The sequence below is a fragment of the Phocoena phocoena genome, chromosome 2 (assembly GCF_963924675.1).
Source record: "Phocoena phocoena chromosome 2, mPhoPho1.1, whole genome shotgun sequence".
In the NCBI taxonomy this organism is placed as follows: Eukaryota; Metazoa; Chordata; class Mammalia; order Artiodactyla; family Phocoenidae; genus Phocoena; species Phocoena phocoena.
The window spans coordinates 27,493,204-27,517,379 of NC_089220.1; the positions used below are offsets into that span (position 1 = coordinate 27,493,204).

The 24,176-nt window shown below is 39.0% G+C and overlaps 1 protein-coding gene across 1 annotated transcript in view; it reads right to left on the minus strand.

Annotated features, from left to right (window-relative positions):
• Nucleotides 1–24,176, minus strand: part of YLPM1 (YLP motif containing 1) — a 66,596-nt gene that overhangs the window by 36,730 nt on the left and 5,690 nt on the right. Inside the window, exons 2-4 of the mRNA XM_065872310.1 lie at nucleotides 19,208–19,444; nucleotides 18,070–18,249; nucleotides 15,876–16,870 (exon numbers count right to left, since the gene is read on the minus strand). Coding sequence (XP_065728382.1) covers nucleotides 15,876–16,870; nucleotides 18,070–18,249; nucleotides 19,208–19,444 — 1,412 coding nt within the window. The remainder of the gene's footprint in view (nucleotides 1–15,875; nucleotides 16,871–18,069; nucleotides 18,250–19,207; nucleotides 19,445–24,176) is intronic.

Sequence of the window (24,176 nt, forward strand, 5' to 3'; positions counted from 1 at the left end):
ACTTTTAGCCATGTTCTGGCCAATGAGCTGAGAGTGAAAATGATTTACACATCCTTCAAGGCTGTAAACTTAAAGGGAAGAACACATCCTTCTCTTCACCATTTTCTTTTTCATGCTGGCTCTGACATGGTGGTGAGGCATCCTGAACCATGTAGATAAGGGCAACATACTAAGAGATGGTAAAGTAACAAATCAGAAGGAACCTGGATTCTTGACACTGTAGAGCCACCATATTAAGTCCCGAGAGAGAATAAACTTCTAACTTGTTAAAGCCATGTGACTTTGGATCTCTGTTACAACAGATGAATTAATTCAGCTGGGTAAGGAGTTGGAAATTACCTTAAGCACGTAGAGCCACTAAATATGACGTGATTTTTAAAAGATTTCTCTAGCAGAAAAGTAGTAAATGGATAAGTGGGAAAAGCTAATTGTATATTGTCTCTACAATTTGAGTAAGTGAAGTTGAAGTCTGTTCTAAGGCAGTGATTGGTATGAGGATGTAAAGGAGGAGATAAAAGAGAGATGTGAAGGAAAGTAAAGCTGATAAATTTTCTAACAGGTGGGATTAAAATAATGGAAAAGGAAGAATTTAGGATGGTTCCAAGGTTTTTGGCTTCGGTGATGGTGATGCCTTTCATGCCTCTAATGAGAAATAGAAGGGTTTTTCTTTCATTTGTTAGGGAAATAAATGAGAGTAATAAATTCGGTTTCAGCAAAATATTAACTTCCCATCCCTGTGACATCAGTCTTTGGTGATCTAGAAGTCTTAGTTTCAAAGGGAGAATGCTTCTATCAGGGGACACAACAATGATTCTATTAAACTCCAGTTCAGACTGCCATCTGGCCACTTTGGGTTCTGAATCAACAAGCAAAAAAGGGAGTTACTGTACTGGCTGGGGGGGATTAATCCTGTCATTCAAGGGGAAATTGGGTTATTTCTACACAGTGAGGGTGAGGAGTATGTCTGGAATGGAGGAGATCCTCTAGGACACCCCTTAGTACTTCCATGTCCTGTGATTAAAGTCAACAGAAAACTACAATAACTCAATTCAGGCAGAGTTGAGAATAGCTCAGACCTTTCAAAAATGAAGGTTTGGGTCACTCCACCAGACAAGGAACCAAGACCAGCTGCGGTGCTCACTGAGACTAAAGGGAATATGGATTAAGTAGAGGAAGAAGGCAAGTTATAAATACCAACTGTAATTACATGACCAGTTGCTGAAATAAGGGCTGTGATAGTTATGAATATTTCTTCCTTAACGTTTGATATTAAATGTTTAAATATATACTTATTAGTCAAATATTTTTGATTGATTTTTCTTCCTTATCATCTAACATAAGATGTATTAGTACTAGCTAGCTTTATATCTCAGAATTTACGTTACAGAATATCAAAGAGGGGATGTAAACCAGCTAGGGAGAATGATGATTTCCCCAAAGACAAAAAAGGGGCTTTATAATCTTTTCTGGGGAAAGGGTTAGAAAATTTCTGGTTGACCAGGGATAAATGTTTCATGTTAGACACAAAAATCTCCCCTGTGACCCACCCTAATAAGAAACATAGAAGAAAGAAAGAAACACGGCTGGAAAATGTACTTCAGCCCAGCCAAGTTAACACTATATAGTCATCGCAAGAAATTTAAAAATACATAAACTCATGCCGTGGAGCGACTAGGCCCGTGCGCCACAACTACTAAGCCTGCACTCTAGAGCCCAAGAGCCACAACTACTGAAGCCTGCGTGCCTAGAGCCAGTGCTCCGCAACAAGAGAAGCCACCGCAATAAGAAGCCTGCACACTACAACGAAGAGTAGCCCCCGCTCGCGACAACTAGAGAAAGCCCGCGCACAGCAACAAAAACCCAATGCAGAAATAAATAAATAAATAACATTTAAAAAATAAAAAAATAAAAATAAAAATACATAAACTCACTATAAACAGAGAAGGGGCTACCAGTAGATGAGAATTTTGTTTTTAAATTCTGGAAGACAAAGAACAAACATGAGTGGTAACACATGGAACAGGAAGAAGCCGCAGTGTAGAGTGCTGGTAGCAGAGAAGGTTGCAACCAAAATGGGGCTGGCCTGCCCACAGAAACCCAGAGAGGATCAGGATTCTCAGAATCCAGGGATGCTGGGGAAAGACAAGTAAGACTTGGGGCTAAAATTATGTAAATTAAAATCTATATTCAGAACCACTGATCAGCCTTTCCCTGGTCTTGAATGTCTCTAAATGCCTGAATTTGAGGGTCCCATAGCGTTAGCAGTTTTTTGCCCTATCACCTAAAGCAAAATCTGACAATTGGTTAGCCCCCCACATACACACAGAGCTCCCAATCAGCTTCAGTGTCTCCCACTCTTAAACATAAATGGACAACCAGAGATCACAATATATTTGAGAAATGTCTCCAAAATGAAAAGAAGAGTGGGAGCCCCATCGGCAATGATTTTTTGATTCTGACATCAAAAGCAAAGCAACAGGGACTTCCCTGGTGGTGTAGTGGTTAAGAATCCGCCTGCCAATGCAGGGAACACGGGTTTGAGCCCTGGTCTGGGAAGATCCCACATGCCGTGGAGCAACTAAGCCCACGCGTCACAACTACTGAGCCTGCAAGCCATAACTACTGAGCCCGTGTGCCACAACTACTGAAGCCCAGCACCTAGAGTCCGTGCTATGCAACAAGCCACCACAATGAGAAGCCCGTGCAACTCAACGAACAGTAGCCCCCGGTCGCCACAACTAGAGAAAAGCCTGAGTGCAGCAGTGAAGGCTCAATGCAGCCAAAAATAAATAAAGTAAATAAAAGTTTTTTAAAAAGCTTCCTTAAAAAAAAAAAGCAAAACAACAAAAGCAAAAATAAAGTGGGACTACATCAAACTAAAAAGCTTCTGCACAGCAAAGCAAACCATCAATAAAATGAAAAGGCAGCCTACTGAATGGGAGAAAATATTTGCAAATCATGTATCTGATAAGGGGCTAATTCCAAAATATATAAAGAACTCATACAACTCAACAGCAAAAAAAGAAACAATATGATTTTAAAATGAGCAAAAGATTATAGATACTTTTCCAACAGACAAATGACATTTTTCCAAAGAAGATACACAGATGTCTTTCCAAAGAAGACATCATGAAAAGATGCCCTACATCACTAATCATCAGGGAAATGCAAATCAAAACCACAATGAGATAGTACTTTACATTTGTTAGAAAGGCTATTATCAAAAAGACTAGAAATAACAAGTGTTGGCAAGGATAGAGCAAAGGGAACCCTTGTGTACTACTGGTGGGAATGTAAACTGGTGAAGCCCACTATGGAAAACAGTATGAAGGCTCTTCAAAATATTAAACATAGAACTATCATATGACCCAACAATTCCACTTCTGGGTATTTATTGGAAGAAAATGAAAAAACTAACTCAAAAAGATATATGCACCTCCCCCCAACCCTGTGTTCACTGCAGCATTATTTACAATAGCCGAGGTATGGAAACAACCTACGTGTCCATTGATGGATGAATGGATAACGAAGATGTGGTATATACATTCAATGGAATATTATTCAGCCACAAAAAAGAATGAAATCTTTTCGTTTGCAACAATATAAATGGACCTGCAGAGCATTATGCTAAGTGAAATAAGTCAGAGGAAGACATACTATATGATCTCTCTTATATTTGGAATCTTAAAAAAATTTTAATTAATTAAAAAACCAAGCTCATAGATATGGAGAACAGACTGATGGTTGCCAGAGGCAGGGTGTGGAGGTGGGAAAAATGGGTAAACTTTTTGTTTTCTTTTGTTTTTTAGTTTACATAAATTATAATAAAAATATATTCAACCTCAAATTATATATCCAAATTACTAATCAAGTGTGAGGTTAGATTAAAATATTTTCAGGCATGCAAGGGCTCAGGAAACTCCAACCCACAATTTCTTAGTTGAGAATGCACTCCAGGAAAAGGAGGCACTAAACCACAAACTGGAAGCCATGAGATTCAGTAAACAGTGAATCCAATCTAGAAGGAGAGTCAAGGGAAATGCTGGAGTAACAGCCATATGACAGATCTTGAAAGCAGCAAACCAGCCAACCAGCCCAGGCAAAAGCAAGAGAATGCATGAATCTGGGGGAGAGATCTCAAGAGAAAAAGGGATGTTGCTTTTGAGTCTGGAGTTGGAGGATTATTTTAAAGATGTTGCAAGAAGAGGGACTTACCTGGTGGTCCAGGGGTTAAGCCCGCGTGCCACAACTACGGAGCCCACGCATCACAACTAGAGAGCCCGCATGCCACAGCTAGAGAGAAGTCTGTGTGCCACAACTAGAGAAGCCTGTGTGCCACAACTAAGAGCCCATGCACTGCAACAAAAAGATCCCACAACTAAGACCCAATGCAGCCGAATATTTTTTTAAAAAAGATGTTGCAAGAAAGGCAACTGGAAATTCTAAAAAAGTTATTATGCTAAAGGAGATGTAATCACAGTACACTGCTTACCTCTATGAACATTATTTACTGAATGAAATAAATATATTGGGCAGATGGAGTTAGAGAACAGTATAAGAACTAAACCTTTATCTATCAGAATAGGAAGTAAACATGTAGTATCTAATGTATACATGTGTAAGTCAAGAAAGTAGCAATACATTATTTAGTGATATGAAGGTAACTACCAAAAGAAACAGCTAAAGAATTAAAAGATGTCATTAGGAAATATGTCTAGTGTGGTTTGGGGCAGTGGGTGGTTGTTTCTCTTGATTTTTAAAAAACTATGTGTGTGTATCACTTTGATAAAAATGTAAAATGTATTTCTTTAAAAGACACACAGAGAGTGTTAGCCCTAACCAGGAAAAGGGCTTCTTCTGAGAGTACAAGAAAGATTAGGATGGTAACTTAAGTAATGGTAAGGCGGGGAAGTGAGTTTCATTGGGCCTGAAAGCCTTGATCTCTCTGTGAAGCAGGAAGCTAAATGAAAGATACAAAGAGAAATAATAATGTTTGCTAAGACAGAGAAAGCAGCATTAGCACAGATGGTCTATGCAAAATAGTGAAGGCTTGACACAGCTATTGTTGGACAAAGAGGAAAGGAGCTGACCAGGTGCTTGTCAAAACCATGTCACAGGGAACTCCCGGTTAGGACTCCGAGCTTCCACTTCGATCCCTGTTCAGGGAACTAAGATCCCACAAGCTGCATGATGCAGCCCCCCCAAAAAAAGGTACGTTGCAGTGCTAAAGATAAAGACCACATATTTATGAAGGAAAAGAAGTATGCCATTTCAGGTTTTGTGATGATTTGGTTCCTTTTCTTGAAGTTACATTTATTAATTCAAAGTGTCAGAAATAACACCTTAGGTCATTAAAGATATGTAAAGTCATCTGTTTTGTATTGAATTCAGCAATTATTAGTTCATATAAGTGATAAGAGAAGGCTATATATAATACACAAGTCAGTATAAGAACACTTTTCAACATGTTAGCTAGTGTTATAATCAAATTCTGAATATGAATGAACTGCTTTTTAACTAAACTGTGAATGCCTTAAGAATTTTACCCATAACTAAGACATTCTGGCATAAGCAACATTTATTGAACACCTACTAATTGTCGTGTACTGTGTTAGTGCTGGAAATAAACTGATACCTAACCTCAAGGAGTTCACAGTCCATAAGAAGAATGAAACAAGTAAATCAACAGTTAGAACAGAACTTGATAAATATGGAGCATGTTGGTCTTGCTCACTTAAGTATCCCCAATGTCTGACTCACTGAAAGATCTCGACACATAATTACAGAAGTGCCATCCCCAGGGCAGGAAAAGTAGGAATTGATAAAGCAAAAAATGACAGAAAGGGGATTCCAAACAAGGAAAAGAGCATAGGCAAAGGCCAGAGGGAAGGATAAAGGAAGCAGAAGGCACTAAAAGGTGTAAAGATAGAGAAGAAGTGAACATGGCGGAAAAGTTGTATAACATAATGAACTCACTTCTGTAAGCCTCATGCCTGCATATATAATATGCAGTGTTTATGAAAAGGTACGGTGCTTTGCTTTTAGATTTAATTGTTGACCAGGAGCCAAGGGTCATCATTTTATTTTTATTTGGGGAGTCAGAATATGTTAAACCAATTGAAATATACTTTCAACACTATATATAAATGGAAATTAGTTATCAATACTGCACTTCAAATTTTTCAAAGTTCAAGGATGTTAAAAATGTCAGACTATCAAAACCTTTTTGATTTATAAAAGTAAAGAGCTTTTAGGCCTTTGGAATAAATATATTAAGAGATACTCATATTAAACATATGTACGAAAATAAGCCATCTTTACATCAACACAATGAACTACTATGACCTTTTTAACATATAAAAACGTACTGGAAATAAAGTACAAACGTAGTATACATCCACTAAATACAATCACACAAAAACACATGCATTGTACATTGGTTAGATGAAAAGAAAAAAAGACAAACATCTGGTGTTTAAATATTTTGAAAATTTTTGCTTGCACAGTTAGGTATTTCATAAACTTCTAAAAAATAAAACCCCTAAAACTAGGTATGAAACCATTAGAACTAGGTATAAAAATTTCAAAACTTGATACAAAAAATATACTCCAAATTGGGTACAAAAACTTAAGAGGGATGCAGAAATACAAATACCCTTAAACAAGATAATGTCTGATTATCACAATATATAAACACATTCACATCAGCAGACCACGGTAATTACAAGATTTTAAATTCTGGAATCAAATTCCTGCCTTTTTAGTTTTCATGTGAAATAACGCCATTTTCTAATATGTATAACCAAGATCCTAAAATCAAAATTCCAAAGAGAAATAATCACTATAAACAGGAAAAGCCATGGCAAATGGAAGCATTAAGAAAAATTATGGTGTTCATAGTCCCTTGTTAAACCTAGTAAGACAGCTACAGAATGGAAGAGGTCACAATTCCAATCCTAAAACTAATCAAAAATAGGTATAACTGATCAGAAGCCTTGATATTATTAAAATGCCAGTTCTTCCTCAACATGGTCAATAGAGTCTATGCAATGTTCAGCAAAATTCCAGCGTATTTTTGAAAACTGACAAGCTGCTTCTAAGCATTATATGGGAAACAGAAAGGACCAAGAATGGTCAGGACAATCTAGATCAGGGGTCAGCAAACTACGGCCCAGGGCCAAACCCAGTTAAGACTGATTTTTAAAACATTTTTATAGGTTAAAAAAAGAAAGAAAGAAAAAAAGGAAGAAAGAAAAATATTTGACAGAGACCAAACATGGCCCACAAAGCCTAAAAATATTTACAATTCAGCCTTCACAGAAAATCCCTGATCTAGAAACACAGAATTGGAGGACTTACACTAAGAGATATCAAGATTTATTATGAAGCTACAGTAATTAAAACTATTTGACGGGCTTCCCTGGTGGCGCAGTGGTTGAGAATCTGCCTGCTAATGCAGGGGACACAGGTTCGAGCCCTGGTCTGGGAGGATCCCACATGCCGCGGAGCAACTAGGCCCATGAGCCACAACTACTGAGCCTGTGCATCTGGAGCCTGTGCTCCGCAACAAGAGAGGCCCGTGCACCAAGATGAAGAGTGGCCCCCACTTGCCACAACTAGAGAAAGCCGTCGCACAGAAACGAAGAGCCAACACGGCAAAAATAAATAAAATTAATTAATTAAAAAAAAAAAGAAAAAAAAAACTATTTGACACTGGTGCAAGGATAGACAAATAAACCAAAGTAACAGAATCCACAGACAAATCCACATATATAGTCACTTGAGTTATGATGGAGACACTGTAAAGTAGTAAGAAAACGATGACTTTTTCAATAAATGGTACTGGGGTCAACTTGATAGCCATATGGAAAACAATGAACTTTACCCTACCTCATACTATACATTAACAAAAAAATCAATTCTATATGGATTGTTGATTTTAAAATAGAAAGGTAAAACAATAAAAGAAAACAAATACAATAATGTATTTATGGGCTTGGAGTAAGCAAAGATTTCTTAAACAGGACATGAAAAGGCGCTAACCATAAAGAAAAGATCAATAAATTAGATTACTAAATTAAAAAAATCAAGAATTTCTATTAATCAAAAGATACCATTGGGCTTCCCTGGTGGCACAGTGGTTTAGAGTCCTCCTGCCAATGCAGGGGACACGGGTTCATGCCCCGGTCCGGGAAGATCCCACATGCCGTGTGGCTAGGTCCGTGAGCCATGGCTGCTGGGCCTGTGCGTCCGGAGCCTGTGCTCCGCAATGGGAGGCCACAACTGTGAGAGGCCCGCGTACCGCAAAAAAAAAAAAAAAAGATACCATTAACCCTTGGGGTTCATTTGGGTTCACTGGATTCAATTATAGTTTTTGAGTTTTTTAAAAACAGCTCTATTTGTAAGGATTGATATTTCACGACTTTTTTTTTCCTACAGGCTTTCCTAAGAACAAAGAGAAAATTTACTTTTTGAAAAATAGAATGAAGTTTACATTATCTTGCAATTATCATATAGGTCCACTGAATTCTTTCATAAACCTAAGATACATTATGGGATCTTCTTTCTATATATTGAAACATTTTGTGGTGTTCTTATCCTAGAATTCATTATTACTCATCATTCCTTATCAATTATCCCCAACTACGCTAAAGATCAAAATACAAAGACAACAAAAGAATGATGGAATTGTAAAATAAGCTGTCACCCCTCCTTGCATTGTCCAAAATACTGCAGCCTGCTTTTAGGCTTCATTGAGCACAAGTGAGAATTCAGAAATTTTCATTTCCTGACAATGAAAAGTGACAGAGAAAGTTATGTCAAAATTATTAGATGGGCCTTCCCTGGTGGTGCAGTGGTTAAGAATCCACCCACCAAGGCAGGGAACACAGGTTCAAGCTCTGGTCCGGGAAGATCCCACATGCCGCGGAGCAACTCAACCCGTGCGCCCCAACTACTGAGCCCACACTCTAGAGCCCACGAGCCACAACTACTGACGCCCGCATGCCTAAAGCCCATGCTCCATAACAAGAGAAGCCACCACAATAAGCTCGCGCACTGCAATGAAGAGTAGCCCCCACTCGCCACGACTAGAGAAAGCCTGCACACAGCAAAGAAGACCCAACACAGCCAAAAATAAAATAAATGAAATAAATTTATTAAAAAAAAATATTAGGGCTTCCCTGGCGGCGCAGTGGTTGAGAGTCCGCCTGCCAATGCGGGGGACACGGGTTCGTGCCCCGGTCCGGGAAGATCCCACATGCCGTGGAGCAGCTGGGCCCGTGAGTCATGGCCGCTGAGCCTGCGCGTCCGGAGCCTGTGCTCCGCAACGGGAGGGGCCACAACAGTGAGAGGCCCGCATACCGCAAAAGAAAAAAAATTATTAGATGAATCAAAAGATAAATGCAGAGACAGCTACACTCTAGGTCCTAATAAAGATGTGAAATTAATCATACAAGCAAAATCTCTGACTATGAGTCCTCGGATGACAATATCCTAGATGAATATTCTCAAACTCAAGATAGGACGAGTGAACAATACATTTCTAAGGACAGAAAGGAAATGTGGTATCGTCATCCAGTTAGTTATTAAACAGGAAAGACTTCATCACATATTTTTGGCAAGAACCTGGACCATTCTGCTTTGCTAAAAGAATATGTGACAGAATTATTTCATCTTCTATAATGTTTGTCTGTCAAAATTTACTTGATACAAAAAGTTTTACTCTTTAAAAAATTTTTTTTTTTTTTGCGGTACACGGGCCTCTCACTGTTGTGGCCTCTCCCACCGCGGAGCACAGGCTCCGGACACGCAGGCTCAGCGGCCATGGCTCACGGGCCCTGCCACTCTGTGGTATGTGGGATCTTCCCAGACCAGGGCATGAACCTGCATCCCCTGGATCGGCAGGCAGACTCTCAACCACTCCGCCACCAGGGAAGCCCTCTTTAAAAATTTTTAGGGGCTTCCCTGGTGCCGCAGTGGTTAAGAATCCTCCTGCCAATGCAGGGGACATGGGTTTGAGCCCTGGTCCGGGAAGATCCCACATGCTGTGGAGCAACTAAGCCCGTGCGTCACAACTACTGAGCCTGTGCTCTACAGCCTGCAAGCCACAACTACTGAGCACTTGTGCCACAACTATTGAAGCCCACACACCTAGAGCCCATGCTCCTCAACAAGAGAAGCCACCGCAATGAGAAGCCCGCACAACTCAACGAAGAGTAGCCCCCGCTCGCCGCAACTAGAGAAAGCCTGCGCACAGCAATGAAGACCCAATGCAGACAAAAATAAATTAATTAATTAAAAAAATTTTAATTAAAATTTCTAGTAAGTTGTTTTCATTATGCCTTTATTCTTAATTCTGTAAATTACTTGTAAAATTACCTTTAAATTAAAAAAATAAAAAGGTTCCAGGGCTTCCCTGGTGGTCCAGTAGGTAAGACTCCACGTTCCCAATGCAGGGGGCCCGGGTTCAATCCTGAGTTGGGAAACTAGATCCCGCATGCATGTCGCAATTAAGAGTTCGCATGCCGTAACTAAGAGTCCACAACTGCAACTAAGAAGCCTGCATGCCGCAACTAACAGTCAGCATGCTGCAACTAAAAATTGTGCATGCTGCAACTAAAATCTGGCACAGCCAAAATATAAATAAATAAATATATAGATTTGGTTTTGGGGGGTTTTTTTTGCGGTACACGGGCCTCTCACTGCTGTGGCCTCTCCCGTTGCGGAGCACAGGCTCCGGACGCACAGCCTCAGCGGCCATGGCTCACGGGACCAGCCGCTCCGCGGCATGTGGGATCTTCCCAGACCGGGGCACGAACCTGCGTCCCCTGCATCGGCAGGTGGACTCTCAACCACTGCGCCATCAGGGAAGCCCTTAAATAAATATTTTTAAAAAAGGTTCCAATGCACCATCTAGATGGTAAAGTGAAGACTACTTTTTTAGTATACTGAAGGATAAGAATGCAAAAAGTGCTGCAGAGTGAGAAATAGTCAAGACAATCTAGACATATGAACTGATATCTAGTATACATAAAGGACTCCTACAAACCAATAAGAAAAAAACATAACCCAACAGTAAAACAGGGAAAAGACTTGAATCAGCATTTCATAAAAGAGGAAATCCAACTGAACGAAAATCAAATGGAATGGAAGTCAATCTCATTCGTCATCAGGGAAATATAAATTAAAGCCATATTACAATACCACTAGACATACACCAAGATTGCTAAAATTTTAAAGTTTAATAACACCAAGTACTAATGAGGATACAAGAAAACTGCAATACAGAAACACTGGTGGTGAGAGTGTAAACTGACACAACCACTTTGCAAAACTGTTTGACAATATCTATCAAAGCAGAACATATTCGTACTCTTATGACCAAGCAATTCCCATCCTTGGCACATATCTAAACAAAATTAAATACAAACACACACACACACACACCCCTAAAGGGACATATATAGCACCAAAGACACAAAGCAGTGTTTTTCATAATAACCACCAAAAACTTAAATGACCATCAATATTAGAATGGATAAACAGATTGTGGTATATTCGTACAATAAAATACTGTAAAGAAATGAGAATGAAACAAACTACAGCTACACACGTGGATGAATCTCACAATAATATAATGTTAAGTGAAAGAAGCCAGACTCAGGAGTACATACAGCATGAGTCCATTTATATAAAGTTCAAAAATAGGCAAAACTAATCTATTGTGTAAAAAGTTGGAATAGTGGCTATCTTTGGGATGAGGAAAAATGGGAAGGGGCATGAGTGGCACTTCTCAGACACTGTTAATTTCTGTTTCTTAATCTGAGTCGCTATAACACAGGTGTATCTGTGAAAATTTACTAAGCTGTACACTTATGATTGTGCACATCTCTGTATGTTCCTCTTCAATAAGCAAGTTTTATTATTGAAAATAAAAGATTCTTGGAAACCAACATCTACTAACATGACAGTTTATTGGAGCTGTGGTAGTCTTCTACAAGACTTCATGAATCCAATGATACATACACATATAAACAGTTTCAAAAAGCTGCCCCAGATGCTCAACAATGTGGTATGCTACTTACATATGATGCATTTATGTCACTTGACTTTTTGAAAACCTTCAGTTTTTAGAAAGCAGCCTAAATCTGAATTTTTCAAAAAACTCAAAGTAATTTCCAGTACTTTATTTAACAGTGCGTAATTGGTAAGTCAGTTAACTGTATTCTCAGTTCTTGTTTTTCTACCCAGCTTTGTTTAAGAAACAACACACACACACACACATACACACACACACACACACACACACAAACTAGAGTGGCTTACCGTATGTTATATATATAGCAAACTCTGAATTCAACTAATAAAGGAAATTCACAAGTTTTCTTAGTAGTGTGGATTATTCTTACCTCAGTCTCTTTTACTCACTGACTGGCTTCCCACTGATCTCTTTTTCTCCCACGTAACAAAGGTTAAAAAACAAAAACAAAAACAACCATGCCTGGGCAACAGTCACAAACTATACTTTACATGGGCTAAGTGAACAAAAGAAGTAGAAGGGTAATAGAAATGGCAATGACACAGCTAGATCAGGGAAGGGTTTTTAAAACAAAGTAGGAAAAAAAAAACCAAGGTAGAAATGTGAGCAGGATACAATTCAAGGACAAAATATGCCATCCTTATCAAAGCTGCAGGTGGAAAAAGCCAGAAAGGGATATCTCATATCTAAAAACAGTGTAATCTCCATTCATGAAGATTCAGCAGACTAGAATGCAGGCCCAAACCTAACTAGATGAAATGTAAAGTCTTAGAAAAAAAAAAGAACACAAGACAAAAAACTGTACAAGTTCAGGGTGACAGAGAACTGGCTTAATAACAGTAAGGTGAAAAAGACCTGGCTGGCCAAACTGATGTTAAGCTCAACATGAGTCAACACTGTGAGAGTACTGACCCCACCCCCAAGAAAAAGCAATCTGTTCAGCTATATAAGTACATTTTTATAACAAAGTTAGTAATAGGCCTATGGTCTTTCTCCATCTGAAGTAAGTGTTCATTCTGAAAGAGACTGACAAACCAAAGGCCCTTCAAAGGACAGTGAACAGGGACTTCCCTGGTGGTCCAGCAGTTAAAACTCCACGCTCCCAATGCAGGGGACCCAGGTTCGATCCCTGGTCAGAGAGCTAGATACCACATGCCACAACTAAAAAGATCCCGCACGCCACAACGAAGATCCTGAGTGCTGCAACTAAGACCCAGCGCAGCCAAATAATCAATCAATAAATTTTTTTTTTAAAAAAAACGACAGTGAACAATATAGCAGGACAAAGCTAGCACCGACGTTAATATGAAGAGAACTTCAGTTTATGTGATGGCACAGCAGAATGGTTAAGGTGGGTGGAGGGAGACAAGAGGATGGTCTTTAAACAACGGCAGGATACACTGTAGAAGAGGGACAGGGTAAATCATTATGTGTTGCACCACACAGGCAGATCTAGAATCAACAGGCAGAAGTCAAGGCAACACATTTATGTTCAAAGTAAGAAATACAATTTCTGTAAAACTGTCAGCACCTCGTGGGGCAGTGTTCCTTATCACAATGCCAACGCTCAAGCAGAGCTCATCAGCTGCTTGTCACAGGAAGCACAGTGGACTTAAGAGTGGGTCAGAAAGCCCTGGATTCTAACCCCAACTCAACCATTTATTTGCCGTGTCATCCGGGGCAATTTATTTATAACCTCTCCAAATCTCAGCTCCCTTTATCCATTTACTTTATGAGATCACTGAGAGGAATAAATGAGATAATATGTGCAAGACCTAGGATGACAAAATGCAACACAAAGGTGAGTTGCTTTATAGAGGGCAAGTTGCACTAGGTAACTGCTAAGATCCTCCTAGCACTGAAATTATTAACTGTACCCTGAGGCAAAAGAAAAAAAGTTAAAGTAGGTCCTAAATTTACAAAGTCAAGATTTGGTAGGCAAAAGAGAGAAAACATTATTATGACAGAAAAAAGGGAGCAGGAAATCTATGTTTTATGAGGTTATAAGAACGTACTTCTCATATAGCAAATCAGTTACCGTATCTAAAAGGTAATGCTCAATCCAGGAGATAAGCAGGAATTCAAATCAAGATGAAACACATGTCAAATAAATCAGGACTACAAATGCACTTGTAATCACTGACAGGATGAACATCACTGAATCACGGCATTAAACACAGTGCTTAACTAGTGCTCTTGCTCTGGGGACCCTCTGGACTCAGCTCCCACTATGTGGACTTACGCTCTACTCTCCCACCTACATCATTCTGAGCAAGTTATCCAATCCTCTCAGCCCCAGTTTGTAAAGGGGAAATGTAGGGTATGAAACTACCAAGTTCACAGGTTGTCGAGAAGACTCCATGGGATAATGTATGCAAAGCTTCTGACAAGGCTTCTGGTACTCAGCGGAATTCACGTTAATTGCCTTTAATTAGCTTTCATTTTTGGATGGAGTTCTGTTTTCTGAATATAAACTTGGAGAACAAATAAAAAATATATTTTGTTTTCAAATATTGAAATTAGGTTCAAATTTAAAATAATGATGTAGATCCATCAACACTGAGATGGAAAACTAACCAATGCTGACAAGTGGAAAAAACAAGTTACAAAATAATACACTTAGTATGCCTCAATTTTTTTTTTTTTTTTTCTTTTTTTGCGGTACGCAGGCCTCTCAGTGTTGTGGCCTCTCCCGTTGCGGAGCACAGGCTCCAGATGCGCAGACTCAGCGGTCATGGCTCACAGGCGCAGCCGCTCCGCGGCATGTGGGATCCTCCCGGACCGGGGCACGAACCCGTGTCCCCTGCATTGGCAGGCGGACTCTCTCAACCACTGCGCCACCAGGGAAGCCCTGCTTCAATTTTTTACGACATATGTTTTAAAAATTATTACCTCCAGATAGTAGAATTAGGTGACTTTTACATTTTTTCAATACTTTCCTGTCCTGTCTAAATTTTGTATAAGGAGTATTTCCAGTACAATTTCCAACTGGAAAAAAAATCTGATTGAAAATATTTTTCTATAAGAAAATTATCATTTAGGCCAACTTGGGGAAAAAATATTTTTACAAACTTGGAAAAATAAATTTAACACCTTTTAAAATTTTTTCCTTTTAAAAGGAAAAAATATTTTTACAAACTTGGAAAAATAAATTTAACACCTTTTAAAAGGTAAAACTAGTAGTTTAGAAACTACTAGTAAATGTTTTGTGTGCTTTTCTAAAAAATGTGGTTCAAACAAAAGAAAAACATCTCCTAAACTGAGGAAAATATAAAGGATAAAGTTCCATGGGGGCAGGGATTGTGTCTGTTATGCTACATTCACTGCTGGAGGCACAAATATTAATAAATATTTGCTGAACAAATGGATAAAATAAAAGTCCTATTTACCCTTACACTAAATTCCATTACCTTATTTCACTAGATGCTTATTCATTTTTACCTCCAACAGCTGGCATATCATGTCACAGAAAGTTACCAATCCAGTTATTTGTTACATAAACAAAAAGCAAAAAAGATCAATAAATCTAATACAAATTGCTTCTGAAGCTAAGGAATTGATAAGCATTACTCTAAACCACTACATTCATCCTGGACTAAAATCGTTACATACAGGATAAAAGCAATGACATCAAAGAAAGGGGGGCATGTTGCCATTTCTAGATTTCATTATGTCATGTCTAGTAAGTGAACAACACTAACATTATTAACTGTAAACCAGGAATGTATATAAAAGTACAAAGAGAACATAAAAGCCTACTCAGCCTGTATCAGCAAAGCAGCGAAACCACCACACCCCCACTCCCCACCTGCTCCCAAAAAAAAGGCAGACCTACCTTGGGCCTCTTGGACCTTCCAAGTAACTGCTTCTAGGAGGATCTGGAAGCAATCCACCTGACCTCCCTGGCATGTCCTTGACTGCAGTGATTGGCTGAGATGGAGCAGCTGAAGGCTCCCCAAGTCCTTGCTCAGATGAGAATGAACTGTACGGCAGAGCAGACTTGCTCAGTGGAGCTTTAGAATTCACTTGTTCAGATGGGCCAATGGCTGATTGCAATGGAGGATGGTACGTTGAGGGTGGGGCTGAACCAAAAGACACAGGAGTGGGAAGCAGTGCTGGTCTAGGTTTCTCTGGAACTTGTGAGTTCTGAGAACTGGAGGCTGGTGGAACTGGGGCTGTTGTTAACTGAGGAGGTATCCCTTGTGGAACTCCAGGGGGAGGTATTCCTGGAGGAGGTGTGGCTGAAGATAATGGTGGGAGGGGCATAACAGGTGGAGGCGCTGTTGAAGAGAGAGACGGTGGGGGAAGAACTGGTGGCGGCCCTGCAGAAGAGAGGGAAGGCGGGGGTAGAACTGGTGGTGGCCCTGTAGAAGAGAGAGATGGAGGCATCACAGGTGGGGGCACAGAGGTTGGTAGAGAAGGTGGCATCACAGGTGGGGGCATGCCAGGTGGTGGCACTGAAGCAGGCAGGGCAGGGGGCATCACTGGTGGTGGCAATGATGGAGGCAATACCGGAGGAGGCATTGTTGGTAGAGGTGGAGGCATCTGAGAATATGGGACAAAAGGTGGCGGCATGGACATGTTCCCCATATACTGGTTCTTCATGTTCTGAAATGAAGTGACTTTCTCCTGGAGATAGGTCTGAGTGGCTTTCATATGTCCCTGCCATGTTTTCCATTGCTTCTCATACTCCTGAAGCTGATCTTTATGAGGATAGGAATGAAGCTGTTCCTCCCACAGCTGAAACTCTCGCTCCCATTCTTGGTAGAGATGTTGAAACTGCTGCTGCTGCATCTCATAATGCCGCATCTGCAAATCTACAGACATGGTCTACAAATAAAGGGATAAAAATTATTTCAAGACATTCATATAAGAAAATTAATAAGTTAAAGTATTAATGAATCAAGGGCATTTGCAGCCTTAGGAAATTAGAACACAAGACTTTGGGAGGCTAAGGATAAGCTTGTTAAATCCTTTCCATGATGATCATTCGCCTTTCGCCCTTTGACTTATTTATATGTCATCACCGAGTTGGAAAAAATCTACCAAACACTAAAGCAAATAGCTGTCTCAGCAATAAGTATTTTTCAAGTTTTTATTACTACTATGGGTCATTTTAAATATTACTATTGAAAACGATCTGTTATAGACATACAGACGTAAGTTTATACCTCACAGATACAAGACAAACAAGTATCTAAGTCACTTCATCTTTTGTGGTGCATTTGCTTAGGTTTTTTGTGGTGGTTGCTTTGATCTTGCTGATGGATTTCTGCTTGTTACTGCAGTGCTTTTCAGGCAAAAACACAGGTTACCTTGAAGCGACATAAGAAACCCTGGTTCTTCTTCTTTTTTTTTTTGGCCACTCTGCGCGGCTTACAGGACCTTAGTTCCCGGACCAGGGATTGAACCCCGCGCCCTCAGCAGTGAAAGCACAGAGTCCTAACCACTGGACCACCAAGGAATTCCTTTTTTTTTTTTTTTAAATTGAAGTATAGTTGATTTACAATATTGTGTTAGTTTCAGGTGTACAGCAAAAAAAAAAAACCATACACACACACACATTCTTTTCCATTATAGGTTATTGTAAGAGAGTGAATATAGCTCCCTGTGCTATACAGTTAAGTCCTTGTTGTTTATCTATTTTATATATAGTAGTGTGTATCTGTTAACCCCAAACTCCTAATTTATCCCTCCCCCTGCTTTCCCCTTTGATAACCATAAGTTTGTTTCTATGTCTGTGAGTCTGTAAGAAGCCCTGGTTCTTAAATCCCTTAGCAACAGTACTCTAACATCTGCCTGGGTTAACATGATCAGAAGATTCCACTATACCTGCCCTTCCCCAAGAGCATTTTCACAATACCACATTTCCAAGCCCCCAGTAATGTGACAAATAACTACTCGGGCACTCCAGGCAAAACATCTGGTATCTTTCCTTCTTCATACTTAAATCTCTTTCATGAGAAACAAATCCCTTTAACATCCTGGGGCAATTTCCCATGTGGCTGAGGAACTGAGGAAGCACTCACCTGTATATGTGGTGGATGCTGTATAATCTGCTGGTACTGTTGTAGGATCTGCTGTAACTGGGTGTGCTTCTGCATTATTCCCTGATACTGGAAGCCAACTCGATGCTGCTGGTGCTGCTGCCAGTGTGCTGCTGCAGCCTGCAACTGTTTTAACCTGGCGTCTTCTTCTGGGTCCTCAGACTAAAGATAAAAGAGAGGGTACAGTCTTTTTCCTTTTTCTAAGTCATAAACAGCAACCAAATTTATAAGAAACCTGACTATTTTATAAAGTATTATGTTGTAATAGTATTGTGTTATAAAGTCCAGAATCCCTGCAACTGTGAGAAAAGCTATTCTATCCTTAGATAAAATACTTAGTTCTATCTATACTGTGATCATGGATACTAATACAAAGGAATTTATAAATCCCACAGTCTTTACGAGAATAATCACTTCACTGTTCCTAAACAGGATAACCATTTCCCCAGCAGAAAGTCAATCCACAGTTACTATCCTTTTCACTATATGAGAAATCTCTTTTTTCACCTTAGTCACTTTTCACCAGCTGCCTACAGTGTAATCATCATGTTTCATTAATGTTTCCATATAAGGCTCTTGGGAGAACAGTGACCTTTGGACCAATGTGAGAACTTTCCATGTGCCAGTCAGTATGCTAAGCAACAAGGATTATCACATTTAATGCTTTAATAGCTCAGTAAGAAAGCTACTATTTGAATATGCCCATTTTGTAGATGAGGAAATTGAAGCATAGAATGGTTAACTAACTTGCTCAGAGTCACCACCAGCAAGTAGCAATGCCTGGACTACAGCCCGGGCAGTTTGACAATAAAAGCTCAATCTCTTAATTATTGCCCTGTGCTGCCAATATGAAAACACCCACCCTTGCATCCCTTTAGTGCTTAGAGACACTCAATTCAGAAGAGTGTCTAATTCTTCACTCTCACTTAAACGATGAAAAAATGCCTCTTCTAAACCCGATATGGCACACATCTGACTATTCCACAAATGAAATTTTACATGCACTTAAAAAAAAAATGAAAATATATATCCATTTATATATAACAAAGGTACATATATATATGAATCAGAAAAAAACGGAACAACTTAATAAATACCAAGTAATTAACTTCATGGTTACCTGGGGTTCCTCAGGTGGGAGAGGAGGTGGTACGTCCTCATTAGGGGGTGGTAATGGGGGCTCCTCCGATGGAGGGGGCTCTGGTACTTGGCTGGTGGCAGGTACAGTAACTTCTTCCTTTACCGGCTCAGCTGCATCCTTTGCTACAACAGGACCCTTTTTGTGTCCCGGCAAATGCACTTTTGTCCTCTGCTGCAAACTAAGCAGGTGCTGTCGATACCAGTACTGCTGCTGTTCCTACAACAGAAACCATTTTTAAGTCAGAAAGAGAAAAACAAATATCGTATATTAACGCATATATGTGGAACCTAGAAAAATGGTACAGATGAACCGGTGTGCAGGGCAGAAACAGAGACACAGATGTAGAGAACAAACGTATGGACACCACGAGGGGAAAGTGGCGGGGGTGGTGGTGGTGGTGTGATGAATTGGGAGATTGGGATTAACATGTATACACTGATGTGTATAAAATGGATGACTAATAAGAACCTGCAGTATAAAAAAATTAATTAAATTAAAATAAAAAATTTTAAAGAAAGAATTTTAATTGACAATCCTGTATATCTGCAACTTGGTTTTGACAGGGAGCTACACTTGTGTCTGTGTTCACGTATTTATATATAAGAAAAGGCAAACCTGAACTGAGAAAGGCAAATAAATAAACATGATCTTTCAATTCCTCCCCCAAATTTATATGTTTAAATTAAATCATACATGTTAATTCAACATACTTCTCTATTCTCATTAAAAAAACATGCTTTTGGAGGTGAGAGTAGTCTTTCTGATAAAAGATCAGAGTAAATCTTTTCAGTATTCATAGCTATTGTTTTTAACTTGCCTTTAGTTGGTTCAGTTTTATCCACGGGGGTCTCGTGATTAATGAATATAATAAATAGTCCTACCTCTTCTCTCTGTCTTCTCTTCTGCAGTATCCTTCCCTCTTTTAAACACCTGCTGTATCATTAATCTTACCATACCCAGGTATATATACATAAATGAAAATACATTGGGTTTTAGAATGCTTTCTATTTATTTTAAAAGTTTCACTTTGTCTTCCAAGTTATACTGTAATTTGATTTTCTGGAAGCTTATTTTGTGCTTCCACTTTCTAAAAATTACCACAATAATAAGTTTAATGTGGAAAAAAATTAGAAGATACAGCCTATCCTGATTATTCATGGATTCTGTATTTGTGAATTTGCCAACTTGCTAAAATTTATTTCTAACTCCAAAATCAACACTCAGGGAACTTTCACAGTGATTTATGGACACGCGCAGATGGGCAAAAAATTAGTTATCTGACTTGCACGTTCCTGTCTGAGGCAGAACACGGCCATGCTCTGCCTTTTTGTTTAGCTCTTATATTGTAAATAAGTGTTCTTTTCAAGGTCTATTTAGGGCCACATTTTTCACATTTCTGTACTTTTTGGTTGAAGATTTTGCTGTTTAAAATGGCCCCAAGCATTGTGCTGAAGTGCTGTCTAGTATTCCTAAGTGCGAGAACGCTATGATGTGCCTTAAGAAGAAAATACTTGTGTTGGATAAGCTTCTTTCAGGCATGTGTTATAGTGCTGTTGGCTGTGAGTTCAATGTTAATGAATCAACAATATACATTAAATAATTTGTTTTTAAACAGAAACACATATAAAACAAGGTTATGTATTGACTGGTTGAAGAAAATGTGACCAAAGGCCCACAGGAACCTAACCCTGCACTTCCCCTAGGAGCAATTGTTCAGTATTCACTAATTCAGTGTTCTTGACAACTTTATAAAATATAAATACCTCAAATAAAGAGACTCGACTACAAATAAGCAATAATTAAAATCAATTTTAAAAAATCTCACCACTCAGAAGTAACTACAGGATCTTCATTATCCCAGAGTTCACTATATAATTCCCCATGGTTACAAGGTGGCATAAGGAAAAAAAAGTTGTCATAACACTAAAATATTCACTAATGAACTGCCCTATATACTTCTATAATTAACAACAGCATATAAACAGAAACAAAAACAATAGCATACACTTCTATTACAATTATAAAGATGCATGATCTAGCAGAAGTACTACCAGTTAACAACCAAAAATAATTCTTATAATAGGAACTGCAAAAGAGAATGACATGAATATCAAATGTTGAAAAACAGCCCTTGGAAAAATGTATAAATCCCTAAAATATTTTTTCAACATATTCAAAAATGAAATAAATGATGATAATATAGTGTTATCACACAATTTTGTCACAAAAATTATAGTACAGAAACCTAATCTACAATTTATTCTTTATAAACTCTAAGACTCAGCCGTTCTTTATGATTTTTGAGCTTTATTTTTCAAGATTGTGTCCCAAATAAAATTTTTTACTTTTTACAATAAACTTTTGGTCCTTGTGTTAAATGGATTCATTTTACTTGCATTCACTGAGATTCATTATCTCTGGATAACCAGGATTTCCTATATTGTTACTATTTTACTGTATATCCACTCCAATTTTCCACATGCAAATACACATGATACTCTTTTCTCATGAAACATACTGTCTTGTTATCTGTTTTCTCATTTGCAGAAAGTAACTGTCTTGGGAGAGAGGTGTTTCATGCTTTTCTCATATCCTGTCTGGTGCTTAAGCATAGTGCTGGAACACACAGTAGAATGTCAATAAATAGTTGCTGATCAGCTAAAGACTTCCCTTCTAGGCTACTAATTTCTATGACCTGAAACTTGCTACATCCCTTTGGAAGAGTAAATTCCATCTCACTAACTCCATCCTGAAGTTTGGGTCATGACTCGGTTTTTCTCTTTTTAATTATCATACACATAATCATCAGTTCCTGAAATATAATTACTTTTACTATTCAACATGAAAAAAAAGAAAAATAACCAACACACTGTTCATGATAGTCAACAATTATGTGGTATTAGAACATTTTCAACTTTCTTCCATTATTGTATGAAAATACTGAAAACAGCAACAGGCTTGTTTTTTAGCTTTAAAAAATTAATAAACTCTTTCAAGTAGAAGTTAAAAGTTCCCTTTTTTTTAAGTTACTTTGAAAGCATCACCAAAACATACAAAGATGCAAACTATCTTTCATAAACTAGAAGCCAGTGGCTATAGATAGGAAGATTATTCAGGTCTAGATTCCTTATCAATTTATACCCACCTTATTCCTTATTCTTGTGCTTTCTATCTCTTTGTCTTAGACCTAGTCTAAGGTTAAGAACCGTGTTAGGAGCTCAAGTACTTGTTGATTTACTAACAGTATGCACTGCAGATCAATTTCTATTTAATATGAACCCAATAAGCAGAAACCAGATCTAATTCAATCCTAGGACGAGGCTTTGGCACATTTTTAAAGCTCTGCAAATGAATAATGATGAAATCATTCAGAAATGTCCTCAGTGACCCCAGAGAAGGTTGCTTTATCTCTATTTTAAAAAGGAATAAAACCTGCCTGGACTTGCTAATGAAGCTGAAAGAGTAGCCAGTTCTTCTGAATGTCCCATTATATCAGACAACTCCATCTCATATGGGATGTTAGTTCATAGGTAGAGGAAAATCACAGTAAATGTCACATTCACAAAGAGATTGAATAGGGCTCCCCTGGTGGCACAGTGGTTGAGAGTCCGCCTGCCAATGCAGGGGACACGGGTTCGTGCCCCGGTCCGGGAGGATCCCACATGCCGCGGAGTGGCTGGGCCCGTGAGCCATGGCCGCTGAGCCTGCACGTCCGGAGCCTGTGCTCCGCAACGGGAGAGGCCACAACGGTGAGAGGCCCGTGTACCACACACACACAAAAAAAGAGATTGAATAGAGTTAAAAGTAAGGATGTATCTGTCATAAATACCAAAAAAGATGCTAATTAATTCAGCAAGTATTTACTGACCACTTGCTACCAGTACAGTAAGGAACTAGGTACTAAAAGATTCTCCAAGTAGGGAAATATAAAGAAGGAGGGACAGGGAGAGAGAGAGAGAGGATGAATGAATGAATGGGTGAATGAATGAATGAACACATGTGTCTATGTGTGTGATGTTTTAAAAATTTTGAAAGGTTGCCTTTCCTGTCCAGGTTGATTAGGATAAATGCCTGTAACATTACATGTTCAATGTCATATCCTAAAGCAAGTGGGATGGGGAGGGGAGACTTGGTAAAATAATGAAATGGATTTCCATTTTTTTAATTTATTTAAAATATATTTATTTTCAACATTTTTGAAGTTCACACTATTCCAGGAATTAAGGTCCCATCTTAAAAAAAAAACTCCTTTACTGTGCCTCTTCCTCCAGCTCCTGCCCACATTCTCTCTCTCTCTCTCCTTCAGTCAAACTTCTTAAAAGAGTTGTCTATACTCACCATCCCCATTTCCTCACCTTCCATCACTCCTCAAATCAATGCAATATGGCTTCAGTCACTATGAAACTGCTCCTGCCAAGGTCAACAATAATCTACATGTCAGTAAATGCAAAAGATAACTCACAGTCTTCATCTTGCTTGACCTCTCAGCAGTAACACAGCTGACTACACCCTCCTCCTAGAAACAGTCTTCCCTTCACTTCGGTGGCACTGCACTGTCCTGATTTTCCATCTACCTATTTGGCCTTTCTTCCCATTGGTTCCCTTAGGTACTGTGGTTCTGCAGGGCTAGGCTCAATGTCCTTTAAACTTTATTCTTACTCTACACACACTCTTCAGGAGACCTCATCTATTTCTGTGCCTTCAAATACCATTTTTATGCTGAAGACTCACAAGTCTATGTCTCCCAGATCTCACTTCTAGACTCCAGACCTGTATCTAACTTCTAACTGGACATCTCCATTTAGAATCTTATGTCTCAAGGATCTTAAACTCAGTAAGTCTAAAACTTAACTCATCATTTTCCCTTCCTCCCCAGACCTGTTCTTCCCCCTCCTGTAGGTTATTAGTATATGGAACCACCATCCACCCAGTTTCCTATCCCAGAAAC